Below are 16518 nucleotides of genomic sequence, written 5' to 3'. Positions count from 1 at the left end.
GAAGTCCTGCCAATAAATATCTAAAATGAACCCACGTCTTGTCAGTTACCTTAAAAATGGATAGTGAGCTGTAGAGGTAGTTGAGATCCATGATTATTCTAATGAAACATTTCCTCCTAGAAGCAGATTGTATTTTCATAGTTAATTGTCAGATTTTTAGAAAGTATAGTCTCAAAAGCAGACACTTGTTGGATTAAAGAAGGGAGGAAAGGAGCACATTAACTATCCTTAAAAATTTAGTTAATCCTCTAAAAGAGGGTAGGAAAACACGTGTCCTTTACTAGCCAACTCAATCCTTTGCACATACTTAATATGAAAGAACTTTTGTCCTTTTAAATAATCTGAAATACTATGCTCTGCAAACATGAAGTATCACACATGTATTGTTATTCAGCATCTTGTAATACTTCTGTGTTGTTACAGTTTCGGAAGAGTTGTTTTCATAGATTATGACCAGAAATTTTCCAGTTACTCAGTATTGTAGTTGCTGTAAGTATTCTACTTGGTGACTTCTCTTTTATTCCATTACTTCTTCCTTTGCAACTCTAAAAAGGCTCTTCCAGTAAAGGTCTGAGTGGGAACTTCTGTCTTTGTCTGGAAGTGTCTTTGTTTTGCACCTGCTTTTATGTGGTACTTTAATTGGTTTTGGAATTTTAGCTGACAGTTGTTTTTCTCCTCACTTTGAAGATACTTGATTGTTTTCTGTTGAAAAATCAACTGTCAGTCATACTGTTGTTTCTTCCTTTATAGGTAACGTGTCATTTCTCTGGTTGCTTTTAAGAATTTTCTTGTCTTTGACATTCTGCAATTTTGCCATGATGGTCTAGGTATGAATTTATTTTTATTTTATTTTGCTTGGGATTTAGTGTGCTTTTCCACTTTGAAGGTTATTTATATTCGTAACTGGGAGACTCTCAGCCATTCTCTCTACATAACATCTCTTCCTCATTCTTTCTTTTCTCCTGGAATTCCTGTTGCATATTACCTTAGACATCTCTTTCTATTTGCATCTTTTGACTGATCCACACTTGTTTCATCGTGTTAGTTCTGTGTTCTGTGGCGTTTCCTCAAATATGCCTTCTGTTTCCTTTTTTTTTTTTTTCTTTTAATTCTAAAAGCTCTCTCCCCCACCTCCAAGCTACTTTTTCTTAATTCATTGTATCCTGTTCTTTATCTGGACTTCTGTTTTGGGTTGTTTTAATCAAGAAAATTTTCAAACTTAACAAAAATAAAGAGAATGCTATAATAACCCCCCATGTACCAATTACCCTGCTCTAGCAATTGTGAATTTTGTTTTGTTTATATCCCCAACACACACACCCCCATTATTTTGAAGCCAGTCCTGGGCATCATCCATTTAATCCATAAATATTAAAATATATATCTTTAAAGGATTCTTTAAAAGAGTCTTCAGACATTTTTAATATACTTGTGTTTTATTACACGGTGTTTCATTTTTTAAGCTCTTGGGTACTAACCATCTGTTTGTCTGCTGATCCCTCATTATGGTGGGTCTGTCCTTTGATTAGTTTTGTTATTTTTAAAAATTCAGGCGTAGTTTTTCCTGTGGAACTTGTGTGTGTGTGCCTTGGATTATGGAAGTGGTTTTGATGATTTGTTTCTGCTGGGCACACTAAGCCTCGACCCACTTTTACACAGATTTTCAGCTCGTGGACTCACACATCATGTATGAAATAAAAATTGGAAGAGCACCTGCACAGAACATGCGTTTGGGTTTCAGTGTTTCATGGGAGATGACACCCACATCCACCCACACCCCCAAAAGCCCAGGAAATAGTTTTCTTGCTACTTCTCAGCAGTGATAGACACAGTTTTTCTAGGATCCTTTCCCCTTACACGTCATTGTGTTGTAAATTTTTACTTTTTTGCTCTAACTTCATTTCCTCTTCCTATCTAGCACTTGAATATCTCCCTTCCTTCCTTTGGGGCTTTGCTGTAATTTTTTCTTCTATTCTGTTTAGCATTTTGATTATTTTTAGAAGGGAAAGTCTGCTTGGTCTTACTGTATTGCCACAACCAGAAATCATGTTTCAACCCATCTATTTTAAGGTGAAGAGTCATAAATTTCTTAAATACTCCATACAAGAGTGAGTTAGAGGGGTGTGTGTGTGTGAGTGTGTGTGTGTGTTTTAATCTGATACACTGCTATTCAGGTAACATTTAATATGTGTTACTGTTTCATCTGGTGAGGTAGACAATACCTAAAAACACATTCAGACTTGTATTTCAATTAAAAGTCTTCTGTTCGTGTGTTTATGCTAAAATCGAAGAGTTACATTAACTTGTGCTTCTCACATTTGTCAGAAATGTTGGTAATATTAGATCTGATTTAATGTAACAGAAAAATATTAATAAATGCAGTTTTACTGCCAGAGTCTTTATTGTTTAATATTTATTTATTTAATTTACTTATTTACTTGGCTGCGCCGGGTCTTAGTTGCAGCACGCGGGATCTTTAGTTGTGGCATGCACATGGGATCTAGTTCCCTGACCAGTGATCGAACCTGGGCCCCCCGCATTGGGAGCTCGGAGTCTTAACCACTGTGCCACCAGGGAAGTCCCAGACAGAATCTTTAAGTACATGAAGTTATATGAGATACATCTGGAAAATGGACTAATATCATTAACATATATCCCTACATATCAGTAAGGGAAAAAACTCACTGGGAAAATGGCAAAGGATATAAACATACTGTTTAAAGAAAACTGCAAATAAAACCATAGTAAGATGTGTTTCCTTATTAAATTGGAAAAGATAAAAAATGATAATACCTTGGGTTCAGAAGGATGTTGAGAAATTGGAACACTTACACATTGCTGATGGGGATGTAAATTGAAATTGCCCCGAGGAAGGACAGTTAAACATCTGTCTTCCAAGGATCAAATGTACATTTGGCACATTGTTGGAAATATCAACAGATTTGAAGCAACTTAAGTGTTCACCAGAGGAAACTAAATAATTATGGTATGCCCATACAGTGGACATACATAATACTGTTCAGTGTTCTGTAGCATGAGGCAGTTATAAACATATGAATATGGAATGATCTCAGAGGGATTATTACATGGAAAAGGCAAGGTGTAGAACAATGAATGTAGTACGCTAACACGAGGGAGGGGGAACGTACGTGGATTTTAAATGTTTAAAATATCTGGAAGAACATACAAGAAACTGGTGATGATGGTTACCTTGGGAGGGGAAGAACTGGCTGGCTCAGGATCCAAGGAACGGAGAGAAAGTTTATTTTTCACTTTTGAGTTTTAGGTGATAGACAGTATTACATATTATTTTAATGGAAACCAGAATCTTATTGTGTGTGAAAAGAAGATACAAGTAAGGGAAGAAGAATCCTGTGAGGTTGAATTTGAATTCTGGATATATCAGTATGAGATCATGATTTTTCAAAAAAAAAAAAATTTGCTGAAGGAGTGAAACAGTGAGAACAATGGGGGAGATTTCTTTTTTCCTTTTTTAGAAATTTTAGAGTGGTAGTTAATTAACTATTGTACATTATTACTTTGATAAAAATAAAGAATTACAAAAACAATTCAAGAAAAGCCCTGTGCCATCTTAAACCCTATAATACATGTGAAATTCTCTTGCTGTTGCATCCATTTCAGTATGTTGCCATGTCATGGTTAATGTTCATTTGACAAATAACGAATCTTACTCTGTGGTAGGCACTGTGCTAAATACTTAACATACGATATACAGAGTTTTGTGAATGAAAAATATTAAGGAAACATTTTCATCTAGAAGTTGCTCTGCTTAACAGGTTGTTCTTTTGATTTAATACCTTAGAATTAGCATAGATTATTAAAACTAGAAAAAGCATAGATTATTAAAACTAGAAAATATTTTGATTATTTTATAGAAGAAATTAAACTAAGGAACTTGCTCTAGATGGAGACTCTAGAACCAGATGTTTGGTCCAGCATTCATTCCACTGAGGTTCAATTGTGAAATTTGGTTCCTTTTTCTTTCTTTTTTTTTTTTTTTTTTTTTTTTTTGGCGGTACGCGGACCTCCCTCTGTTGTGGCCTCTCCGGTTGCGGGGCACAGGCTCCAGGGGCACAGGCTCCAGACGCACAGGCTCAGCGGCCATGGCTCACGGACCCAGCCGCTCCGCAACATGTGGGATCTTCCCGGACTGGGGCACGAACCCGTGTCCCCTGCATGGGCAGGCGGACTCTCAACCACTGCGCCATCAGGGAAGCCCATGGTTCCTTTTTAAAATGTACTTTTGCTAGTTTGGAAAGTTTTTTTTCTACTTATTTCTTTTTGTTTTAAAAAGATTTTACTGTCTTCAGTGACTTTCTACCTGTTTGTGCAATTGTGCCTTTTCCTATGCCATGGGCTCTGTGCCTTGGAATGTTTTTTTCCTCCATGCTTTCTGCCTGTTTGTAAAATGCAACAAAATTTTCTGGATGAAATATGACTTCCTTCTTGAGTATTGAATTTTTCTTTGATTTTGGTCTCTTGGAGTTAAAACCTAATTAAGAGTTAGTTATTGTCTAGAGACTTTATTCTTCCTACATGTCAGTGGTTCTTTGTACTATATATAATACTTGAAGTTGGGATGTTAGAAAAATTTAGCTCTTAACCATTAGATAAATGTTCCATTTGTTGAATAGTTTATGTTACCCTATATACTATATTAATTCTTTTTTTCAATATAAATTTATGTATGTATGTATGTATGTCTGCGTTGGGTCCTCGTTGCTGCGCGCAGGCTTTCTCTAGTTGTCGTGAGCGGGGACTGTTCTTTGTTGAGGTGCGCAGGCTTCTCAATGCGGTGGCTTCTCTTGTTGCGGAGCATGGGCTCTAGGCGCCTGGGCTTCAGTAGTTGTGGCACACGGGCTCAGTAGTTGTGGCTCACGGGCTCTAGAGCACAGGCTCAATAGTTGTGGCGCACAGGCTCAGTTGCTCCGCGGTATGTGGGATCTTCTGGGACCAGGGCTTGAATCCGTGTCCCCTGCATTGGCAGGCAGATTGTCAACCACTGCGCCACCAGGGAGGTCCCTATATTAATTCTTTTGTTTGCTTTACTAATTAAATAACTTAAGGCCAAAGCCTTATCTCTCATAGATATGCTCCATTATTTTATAGGGTAATGCTAAGAATACTAGCTTTATTTTCAGATTCTAGCCCCATTTAATTAATAATATGACTTTGTGTAAGTTTCTTGATGCCTAAGTGATTTTATTCACTTGTAAAATTATCATAATGGTTCTTATATGTAAATAATACATGCAAGAGCGGTTAGAATAGGGCGTGGCACATATTGAACACTTAAGTATTTGTTGAATGAATAATCTTTTATGGTAACGTGTGCTGATTAAACAGATAAAAATATACAGATAGTGACTAGTATATGTGCCATAAAGTTAGAGATTGAACATGTTAATAGTTTTATTTAATGAATTTCAATAAGCTGATAGAGAGGAAATTGAAAATCCTTAGAACATTTTTTGTTTCCTGTTGATTATTTTGTTTGTATTTCAAGGCTCTTCATCAGTTACCTGCTCTCTTAAAAAGATCAGTTTGGGAAAAAAAATCAGTTTGGTATACAAAGAATAAGCTATATAATGAGGAAGAAGAGCAGCTTACTTTGTCTATAAAACAAATCACTTATAAATGAATTTAAGATAAAAGTATTAGTTTGTTGAATACAACACACGGACTATTACCACTGAAGGTAAATTAGTTGTTTTGGAAAAGCTATGGAAGTGATGGTAGGATTATTGTATGTAAACATAATTCACTCCTAGAGATTGAGTTAGTACTGGAGTTGTGTTATTCTTCCTAACCTTTTCTCTAAGGTTTGGGGTTGAAGAGGAATAATTACTATACTAAATTTACATCACTGTTATTTCTCACAGTTTCATTTCTTGCATAGATCTTTACTGCTTTTATGATGTAATCCTTTTCATTGTTATTCCCATCCTATTTTTCTGAGATTAAACTTATTCTCAGGTCCTTTAGCATCTCCTAAAACGACCTGTATAATAATAACTTGTATTTTTTCCTCTGACTTTGCTTGTATTTCAGTTTCTTTCATCTAGAATGTTTGGTTACTAGTGCATCTTGTAATTTTGGGTAGTAAGTGCACTGACTTCTTCACAGATCTCTCAGATTCTCAAAAAGGAATGTACTTCTTGCATTCTGCTTCTCAATCGGGTAACACTGAACACTGAAGGGAGCCCCAATCTTAGTTCTCCAAGCCTCCCAGGATCATAAAATTTGCGGGTTGAAGCGTTACAAAGGGGATCTCCTGCTTAATTGACAAGAATAATGTAAAGGGGGAATTAGTGGAGGAACTTTTAACTACATTAATGTTAAAAATTGATTCCCTTCCTCTCTCCTGACTTCTTATCAGTGACCTTATCTGGGAAGATTTTCTTATTCCAGGGAGCCACTTGGCATTTTGGTTTTTACTCTCTGACCTGTATTGAGTCTTTTTTTTTTTTTTTTTTTTTTTTCCCCCGGTACGCGGGCCTCTCACTGCTGTGGCCTCTCCTGTTGCGGAGCACAGGCTCCGGACGCGCAGGCTCAGCGGCCATGGCTCACGGGCCCAGCCGCTCTGCGGCATGTGGGATCTTTCCGGACCGGGGCACGAACCCGGTGTCCCCTGCATCGGCAGGCGGGCTCTCAACCACTGCGCCACCAGGGAAGCCCAGAGTCTTTTTCATAATTTAATTTTTTTAACAAAAAATTGTGCACCTAGGCTCTGTATACCTTAAGTATTTATAGCCTTTATTCTATGTGGTATTAATAATTAATAACTGGTATTGATATAATACCTGATACAGCTGTAAATCGTTTTGGTAAGACATGAAGCAGAATCCATTGTCTTTTAATTGGGCTAAAATCTACATCACTACTACTGATAGCTCATGGAAAGACAGAATTATTCTGTACCTGTTGTTTCCTTCACAGAGAGCTAGTGGCATCTGACAAAGAACCATGATACCTGGCTGAAACTCCAGGATGGAAGTAATGCACAAGTCACTTTATAAAAACCAACACTGTAAATCGTACGTAATGGCTATATGCAAACTAGTGATCAAAGTTAATAATTTTAGAAGGGAAAAGTTTACAGTTAGCTTATAAGTGGCTGTGTAAACTGATGCAATAGCTGTTTAGCAGCTTTCCAAATCCTTGGAAGACCAGTGTGCCAATAAGAGAGTCCTCATGGGCATTCCCACATCTGGCTCAAGTGACTAAGGGGGGATGAGAGCTAGGATCACGTTCCTCTCCTCTCCCCAAGTCCTCGTTCTAGTCAGTCAGACTTTCCTCAGCCCCTGCTACCACATTTCTGCCACATTTTAATCATAAAGTACTAGGTCTTAAATGTTCCAAGTAGCTTTTTTTTTTTTTAATTGTAAATACTGTCTTTACCAGAGCTGGCGCTGGCACTGTTTTGGAGATCCTCTGTGGGATCTCATCTTAACTGCCTGACTTACTTGCGAGAAAAAGAAAAGTGAGGGGCTCTTCATTTTACATTGTAGTTCGTTAGTTTGGATATAAGCCAGGGGTGTTGGTTCCCACAGTATAAATACTGTGTTTGCATTATTTGATACTGCTTCTCAGAATCTACTCTTGTTTAATTTTTTTTTTTTAAGATAGAGATGACTGAGTCAGTTTGACGTTTAGAAGCTTAGTGAACATTTTTGTGGCTGTCTCACCATTGCCCCCCACTTCCTCCCCAAAAACCCCCTAAATTCAGGTGTTCCATAGAAATAGTTTTAAAATTGGAAGTCATCCATGATATGCAAAAATGGTATTAGAGGAAAAATTTAAAGTAGTATGATTTTGTAAGATTCTGGGAAAGAGTTTTTCTCAAGTTTATTTTAATAAATAACCATTAAAATTGTATTGGTGATGTTGAGCAGGAGAAATTCTTACAACATGATCCTTCAGTTCTTTTCCCACTTAAGAGTATGATGGTGCAGAAGCAGCATTTATTTTCATTTGACTTTAGTGTTTGGGTGTAGCCCAACTATTTCTTCCCTTCTTGGCCCAGCAGCTTTGCAGATGTAAGCCACACTTTTGATACTTGCCGCTTTTATAACGTATAAATTTCTGGGGCTTCATTAGGTAATTTTAGTGTAATACTAAGTTTAACTTCCCCTGAGCTTCAGACCCTTTTAAAATATATTTTTTTAACCTAAACATATTTTTCATTAAATTTAAGGATTTAAAATGTTTCTCTGTTTATTTTCTTTAAAATAATATGCATATAATCATTGCATTTTGTTTAAGTTCTTTTTATTCAGATAAACAGCAAGAAAGCTCTTGAGTTAAAACTACATTTTCTAAGCCATATTTTACTTCTTTAGCATCTATTTGTTGATTTTGCTCCCCCCAAATTTTATTCATCATATTTCTTATTACAAAAAGATTTTTAAATTACTTAGCATCAAGTAAAATTGATAATCCATGAAGGTGTCTATCATACTCATTTGTTTGTGACTTTTTAATACTCCTGGGCACACCTTGTACAAATACCTCAGTTTGAGAGGCACTAGCTCATTGGATCAAGTGGACATTTCTTGGTATGAAATGAGGGATAAAAGACATACTTAAATACTAACCCAATTTTTAAAAATAGTTGTCTTTGATAGACATGACTGTCACATTGCTAGGTAAGTTTTTAGACCACTTGCTCTCAACCCCTAGACTCACCCTTTTTTTGGATGAGCGCTGGTCGGCAGAGGACACTGAGTAGCCCTACCCTGGGACATAATGACTTACTTATTCTGTGATTATGCTCTTCTTCATATTTGATGTCTTGAACATTTTATTTCCCTTCCCTAAAATGATTGCACATCCTCATTTTCTAACTGCTGCATTCCTTCTGTTACTTCTTGACAAGGCAAATATCCCTTCCCCAGGGAAGCCTGTCTTTACAGTGATCATCACCAACAAAGCTAGACATTCCCTCTCTGTGCTTCCATAGCCCCTTATTCACATATCTGTACTGTTAACGGTATACTTACCTCTTATTAGACTGTGAACTCTTTGAGGGCAAGGACCTTATTTCCCCTCTGGTCAGATACAGTGCCTAGCACCTAGCAGGTATCAGGAAATGCTTGCTTCATTGAGTGGATGAGTGGACAGACAGGCTCTTTCTAATTAGTGTTTGATGTAATATAGCTCTACCGTTAGAAATTATGACTTGCTATGACCCCAGAACATTCAGCTAATGGCAACCACCTGGCCCCTGCTCTCTAGCCATGCTTCCAGTCCAGGGTGGTATGCTGTGGAGTTACTATGGCAGTTATTTTTGCTAGTACCTAATGTTTTAACTTATTTCTTTCAGGAATTGTTGGATAAGTATTTAATAGCCAATGCAACTAATCCAGAGAGTAAGGTCTTCTATCTGAAGATGAAGGGAGATTACTTCCGGTACCTTGCTGAAGTTGCTTGTGGTGATGATCGGAAACGTAAGTGTATTTGGTTTATGGGTAAAGCTAAAGTATAAAAGAGAGGGAGGATAAATTTATAATGTTACCGTACGTTCTCAAAAATGAAAACATAGTTATGACTTTACATTATGTGCTCTTTATAAAAAATTAAACTCATAAACTCTCTGATTATAACCTGATAAGATATTATTAAAAACAGGCTTAATCTTTCAGGCTTTAGGATTTGGTTCACCATATTTTCAGCCCCAGAGTTCTTTGCATATGCTTTGGGTGATTCTGTTGTGTCACATGGTCTTCAGCATCTTGTACCTTGAAACTTAAGATAACTGGAAATTACATATAGACTAGAAACAGGACATTGTACTTTTTCTACTTGACGTTTTAATTTATTAATTACTACCTATTTTGAGGGATCATAACACTGACGACTAATTACACAGAACCACATTTCTGAGGAGGAGAGGTGAGATGAGAGTGTTATTGCTGGTATATAATTTATCACAGAAAACACAGCTATGGGGAAAAGAGTAACCTGATTTCCCAACTTGATTGTAAAACAGTCAAAGTAAATTTATTAGCAGTGAACTCGGTCTCCTGGAGTATTGGTAGCTGAGTGTACAGTAGTATATTGTGCATGTGCCTGCTAGTCTGGGTAGAAGTATCACTTAAGGTCCATATTTTTTTTCCAATAAGTTTATTTTGTTCGTCATTTTACCCTATCCAAAAAGGGCATGCCCCACAAACGGTTATTACAGCCTCCTCTTCCTCTCTCTCAGAGAGTTACTAAAAGTGAGACAGTTTTAGCATCCCCAAAATTAGTGTAATTGAAGATAAAAAGAGAAAACTTTCGTGCCTTGCTGTAATAGAATCTGTATACTGGACTGTTGTGTTATCAATATATAATTTCTGTTGCCATAATGATAAGCAAAATTGAATGTGACAGATATTTGCACAGAACTGAACATTTAAACGTCAACTAGTCAAAGGGATATCTTTGGGAGATTGGGCCATAGCCCCAGCATTAATCTGATCTGACCCTTTCTGGCTCATTGGGATTTTCTCGTACTATACGTAGAACACTCCAGTAGTCTGGGATTTGTAAATAGTCTGTATTTACAAAGTCTAGATGCTGAGACGCTTTAGAACTCTCATTGGAATGCCTCCTTATGTGCAGGACACCAAGAGCTCCTTAGTTAAATGTGAGGGCCATACTAGCTATGTTTAGATCAGTGAATGTGCCACTGGAGAAGAAGAAGGAAAGGCACGTATTCGGGCTTTAAAGGGATAACTTGATTTCTGTTAGGTCAGTCCTTCGAGAGCTGTAATGGGCCCAATGGCCTCATTCAGAAAACCTAACCTCTTCAAAACGTGGTATAATCAGATTAGTGTTGGTAGTTCTTCCTGAACATTTTGTTCAGGAAGGTGACATTTTTATTAAGCCAGTAATCAGACTCTGGTCAGAGCAGATTTTGACCTATATACTAGTGCTTTTATATTGCCTTTCACATAATACATCTTGATACCGAGGGTCAGTGTTATTTCTACAGATAAGTCACAAAAATAGAGATTTTGGTGGTGATGATCTTTGTAAAATGTTTCCACTATTGTGGGAAGGGATATTGCAGCTGATTTTTTTCAAGTTTTATTGAGATATTATTGACATATATCAAATTGTTTTTAATTGCTGCATTTTCGGGTAATAAAATAAAAGACATGAAAGAAGAAAAGTGTTTTAGCCCCAGAGATGGAAAAACCTGATATATTGTCTCATGGTTTTTTTATTAAGCTGATTATAAACAAGCAACATTATAAACTAGTTTTTTAATAGCCCAGTACAGGATAATGGTTTTGGTTTGCTACTGTGGTTTTATCTTTATTTTATTTATTTAATTTTTTTTTGGCTGCGTTGGGTCTTTGTTGCTGCATGTGGGCTTTCTCTGGTGGCAGCAAAGGGGGGCTGCTCTTCATTGCTGTGTGCAGCACAGTGGCTTCTCGTTGCGGAGATAGGGCTCTAGGCACCCGGGCTTCAGTAGCTGTGGCTTGCAGGCTTAGTTGGTCCCCGGCATGTGGGATCTTCCCTAACCAGGGCTCGAACCTGTGTCCCCTGCATTGGCAGGCGGATTCTTAACTACTGCGCCACCAGCTTCCCCTGCTACTGTGGTTTTAAACGAAGGCTACAGAGAGAAGTCTGGCTCTACTGAGTTAGTAGCATATGTTAAAGGTATTACTGTATACTGTACGGATATTTTCAGTATCGTGCTCTTTTATTTCATTTTTTCCCCTTCACAGAAACGATAGATAATTCCCAAGGAGCTTACCAAGAGGCTTTTGATATAAGCAAGAAGGAGATGCAACCCACACACCCAATCCGCCTGGGGCTGGCTCTTAACTTTTCTGTATTTTACTATGAGATCCTTAATAACCCAGAACTTGCCTGCACACTGGCTAAAACGGTAAGATGTGTGTCCCGAAATACCCTCTTTAGGTTATTTGCGATAGCAAGCATGTTAATTTCTAGGTATTTTACTTGGATATCCAGGGATGATTTTTACATTTATTTGGATATCTCCTTTTTCTTACCATCATGACCACCTACCACTGTCCTTCTCAAGATCTTACTCTCCCAGCTATGGTTGTAAGCAGTAAGATCTGTCTAAAGAGCATATTGGTCGGAGTAATCAAAAAAGTATGAAAGAAATGTAAAGGATTGGAAAGTAATGCCTGCCAGGTCTGATCAGGAGAATCTCTGCATTCCTCAGAGTGTTTCAAAATGGAAGTGTTCCAAGGGGTTTTTGCAAATAAATACTAGTTCTTATTTGTAAAAAAATATATTGGGCATAGCTACTGTGCTGTCTGTCCTGTGAAAGAACTAAGAAATGCTTGTTTACTGATTAAGTACGTATAACTTTATAAGTTTTAGTCATCCTCAAAAATTCTTAAGCTGATAATCCGAGGAAGTGATTTCATTGAGTTTTGTTTTAAGTGATAATAGAACATAAGTGGATGTTCATCTATTTTATAAAAATGGTTTGTGACTATAGAGTATCAGTTTGTGTTGATGTAAATATTATTTACTATGGATATTAATATTTGTCAGGCTTTTGATGAGGCCATTGCAGAACTTGATACACTGAATGAAGACTCATACAAAGACAGCACCCTCATCATGCAGTTGCTTAGAGACAACTTAACAGTGAGTTTTTCATTCTTTTAATTTTATTTCCTTTTCAGGAACAAAAGTATTAATATTTTATTCAGGCTCCCTGTGTTTTGGGGCAGCTATATTAGAGCTACACTTGCTCTTAGAACATGATTATATAAAAATTACATAAAAATATTAAATATGTATTAGTATTTTGTATAGGACAACTGTTCTTCGTAGGCGTATTTTCAATTTGAACAGGCATTTTATCAGACCTTCCTGAGAAAGTACTAAGATTTTAGGAACTCATAATATTAACATTATTGACTCTATATTTGACTGGTATGAAGATGCTGATAAATTATGTTAATATAGAGAGTTTGTCTTTTTTAATTTGTTTTTTCTTTTGTTTTTCTCCCTACCTCTTGTATAGACAGGGGATGGAGGAAAAAGTAATGGTGAAAAAAATACAGGTTGAGCTTTACTTAGCTTCTTTTGTAGGTTCAAGTAAATTGGATATGTCAAAATCTTAGACAAAATGTGGAAGAAATATACCTTTTAATATAAATGTAGTTCTCCCCCCCACCCCAGTTTTGATGCTTTATCTTCTGCTAGATTAAAAAACATTTTTTTTATTTTTTATTTTTTTGCGGTACGCGGGCCTCTCACTGCTGTGGCCTCTCCCGTTGCGGAGCACAGGCTCCGGCCGCGCAGGCTTAGCGGCCATGGCTCACGGGCCCAGCCGCTCCGCGGCACATGGGATCCTCCCAGACCGGGGCACGAACCCGTGTCCCCTGCATCGGCAGGCAGACTCTCAACCACTGTGCCACCAGGGAAGCCCTAGATAAAAGAATTTTTAACATTAGCACCCTATCTGTTCAACTTTGCTGAAGAGAGAAATTATGAAGACAGTTCATTCCCAGCCATTAGAAATCCCTCTGGTTGTGAGGTGACAATAGAAAAATGATCAGCATAAATAGCTTCTATAGAAGAAAAACAAACTGAGCAATTAACCTCTTTCCAGATACACCATGGAGCTATCTTTTTTTTTTTTTTTTTTTTGCGGTACGCGGGCCTCTCACTGTTGTGGCCTCTCCCGTTGCGGAGCACAGGCTCTGGCCACGCAGGCTCAGCGGCCATGGCTCACGGGCCCAGCCGCTCCGCAGCATGTGGGATCTTCCTGGACCAGGGGATGAACCCGCGTCCCCTGCATCGGCAGGCAGACTCTCAACCACTGCGCCACCAGGGAAGCCCACGTGGAGCTATCTTTTAACTAGTTCTGTTTTCTCTCTCCCAGAGATAGTTCTTTGGGGATATTTGTTTGTTTGTTTTTCTTTTAGTATCTTAATAATGACTTAAAGGTTAAGACTTCAGCTTTGCTAAAATTGCCACTAGTATCTTGGTGCTGGTCTAATAGAAATCCATTTTGTGAACTATTATTATGCATAGTCGACAAGTATTGACTATTCCCTTTTTCACTTCATTGTTCCATCCTAAAATTAGAGAGACTATATAACATCCTACCTAATTCAAGAACCGTATCTACATATCTTCATGCACACATGCTGCTTCCCTGTAGCTTAACATCGTTCACTCCTGTTTAACTCTTTGCAGCATACAAAGTAAGCCTGCTTCTTTTTCTATATGATAGCCCTTCAGGTACTTGGCAATGGGGACTTTGACCATGGTCCCTGCCCACCCCCCCAAAAAAATTGTTTTGGCCTTATTAATCTCATAAATTATATTTTAGTAGTGCTTTTAAAAAGAGCATTGGGCTGCCAGAAATTGAGAGAGCATTAAATTCTAAGGATGTTAGTTACCTTGTTCTTATCTGAGATTATAGTAAGCTTTGAAAATGTACTCAAATAGCGTATATGTGTTTGTCATTTTGTAAATGCACAGTGAAAGGAATACAGGGGTACACTTTGGGAGGAGTTGATGAAATATAACTTCCAGTCTTAGTCATAATCTCTATTGTTTAATTTACTGCTCTAAGAATTACATTTTGATACAATAATAAGACTTGAAATAATTGATCTAGAACTAGTAACTTAATATGATTTTTTTTCTAGTTATGGACCTCAGACAGTGCGGGAGAAGAATGTGACGCGGCAGAAGGTGCAGAGAACTAAGTGCACACAGGTGTCCTCCTCCTTCCCCGCGAGAAACCTTGTTACTCATCTCCATTCCTTACTCCATTTGGATTTCCTATAGCAAAGAAACCCACTCATGTGTATGGAATCAACTGTTTATAGTCTTTTCACACCGCAGCTTTGGGAAAACTCCATTCCTTGATTTGTGTTTGTCTTGGCCTTTCTGGTGTGCAGTTACTGCTGTAGAAAAGTATTAATAGCTTCATTTCATATAAACATAAGTCACTTCCAAACACTTATGTAGAGGACTAAAAATGTATCTGGTATTGAAGTAATCTGAACCAGTTCTGCAAGTGACTGTGTTTTGTATTACTGTGAAGATCTGAAAATGTAGTTAATTACAATTTAAAGAGTGTTCTACATAACTTCTTAATTTCTACATTCCCTCCCTTACTCTTCTTCGGGGATTTTCTTTCAGTAAGCAACTTTTCCATCCTCTTCATATATTCCTTTTTGGTAGGAATCCAGAAGTATTAGATTGAATGGAAAAGCAGTTGACATTTTGAGGCTGGAGGTCACAAATTAAAATGCCTCCTGTATCATATATGATGGAGGTCTTGTGTATCTGTGACAACAGGGGGTTTCCTCATTCATTCTTCATTTGCTGCTGTTTAAGTTGACAACTTCCCTTCCCAATAAACATTCACTTGCACCTCCTGCCTTTGTAGTTCTGGTATTCACTTTACTATGTAAGAGAAGTAGCATGTTGCTGCCAGAATACGAGCATTGCTTTTGGCAAATGAAAGTGCATGTCATTTCTTAATACACTAGAAAGGGGAAATAAAGTACACAAGTCCAGGTCTAAAACTTTAGTACTTTTCCATGCAGATTTGTGCACATGTGAGAGGGTGTCCAGTTTGTCTAGTGATTGTCAGAGAGTTGGACCACTATTGTATGTTGCTAATAATCATCGACTGTAGTCCCAAAAAGGCCTTGTGAAAATGTTATGCCCTATGTAACAACAGAGTAACATAAAATAAAATTACATTTTATAAACCATTTACTATGGCTTTGTAACAATTACATGCTCATATTTTAAGGGACAGGTGAATTTGCTACTTTCTGAAGTTTATTGATACTTCCCTTTTATCTCATGTAAAACGGAGTAGTGGTACCCATTTTTCTGCATTGTGATACACTTGTCTAGGGATGCCTGGACCTGTATAAAATTGGACTACATTTCTTAAGAGCTAGTGTTTTACCTTAGATCAGTTTTGTGGACCCTCTCTTCCTTAGATGTAAATGATATTAGTTAACTGTTAAATAAAGTGGACATTTTAAAACTAGAAAAGTTAAAATTATGTGATTGTGAGTGCTTTGGCTGGTGTTAGAATTACGTTTCACTGGATATTCAAACAGAATGTCAGAGTTTAAGAGTACCTTGTTTTGTTTTCAGATAATTCTCTTTGTAAACACTCAGTTGTACCATTGGTGAGTTCAGAATAATTTTGGTTTTATAATATTGCTATGGCTGTTATACTAGCCTGTCTTAGTATTGGCCTGAGAATTTATTTTAAAGTCAGAAAATTATCTGAAAAATTAAGCTGTGTAGGATTATCCTTTTTCTCCTAAAAGTGTAACTATGAAACAGGGTTTTGTTTGCACTTGATTTGTTTTCTGAGGGGAAATGAAAAGACAGAATTGAATGGGACTTGCAGAAATTATCCATTTAAATAAGATTAATAGAACTCTGGTCCGCCAAAATCTAAATCAGTAAGACAGTGCTTTTTAAATAAAAATTTCAATAAACATTGAAAGAACATTGTGAATT

General features: G+C 37.2%; 1 protein-coding gene across 1 annotated transcript in view; it reads left to right on the top strand.

Annotated features, from left to right (window-relative positions):
* The window catches only part of YWHAQ (tyrosine 3-monooxygenase/tryptophan 5-monooxygenase activation protein theta), a 32972-nt gene extending 17226 nt beyond the window's left edge, over positions 1–15746 (top strand). The window contains exons 3-6 of the mRNA XM_082641770.1: positions 9347–9470; positions 11742–11905; positions 12550–12645; positions 14667–15746. Coding sequence (XP_082497896.1) covers positions 9347–9470; positions 11742–11905; positions 12550–12645; positions 14667–14726 — 444 coding nt within the window. The 3' untranslated portion in view covers positions 14727–15746. The remainder of the gene's footprint in view (positions 1–9346; positions 9471–11741; positions 11906–12549; positions 12646–14666) is intronic.
* The last annotated feature ends 772 nt before the right edge of the window (positions 15747–16518 follow it).

This window comes from Mesoplodon mirus, assembly GCF_964341445.2.
Source record: "Mesoplodon mirus genome assembly, chromosome: 14".
NCBI classification, from domain to species: Eukaryota; Metazoa; Chordata; class Mammalia; order Artiodactyla; family Ziphiidae; genus Mesoplodon; species Mesoplodon mirus.
This window is presented reverse-complemented; position numbering and strand designations above follow the sequence as displayed.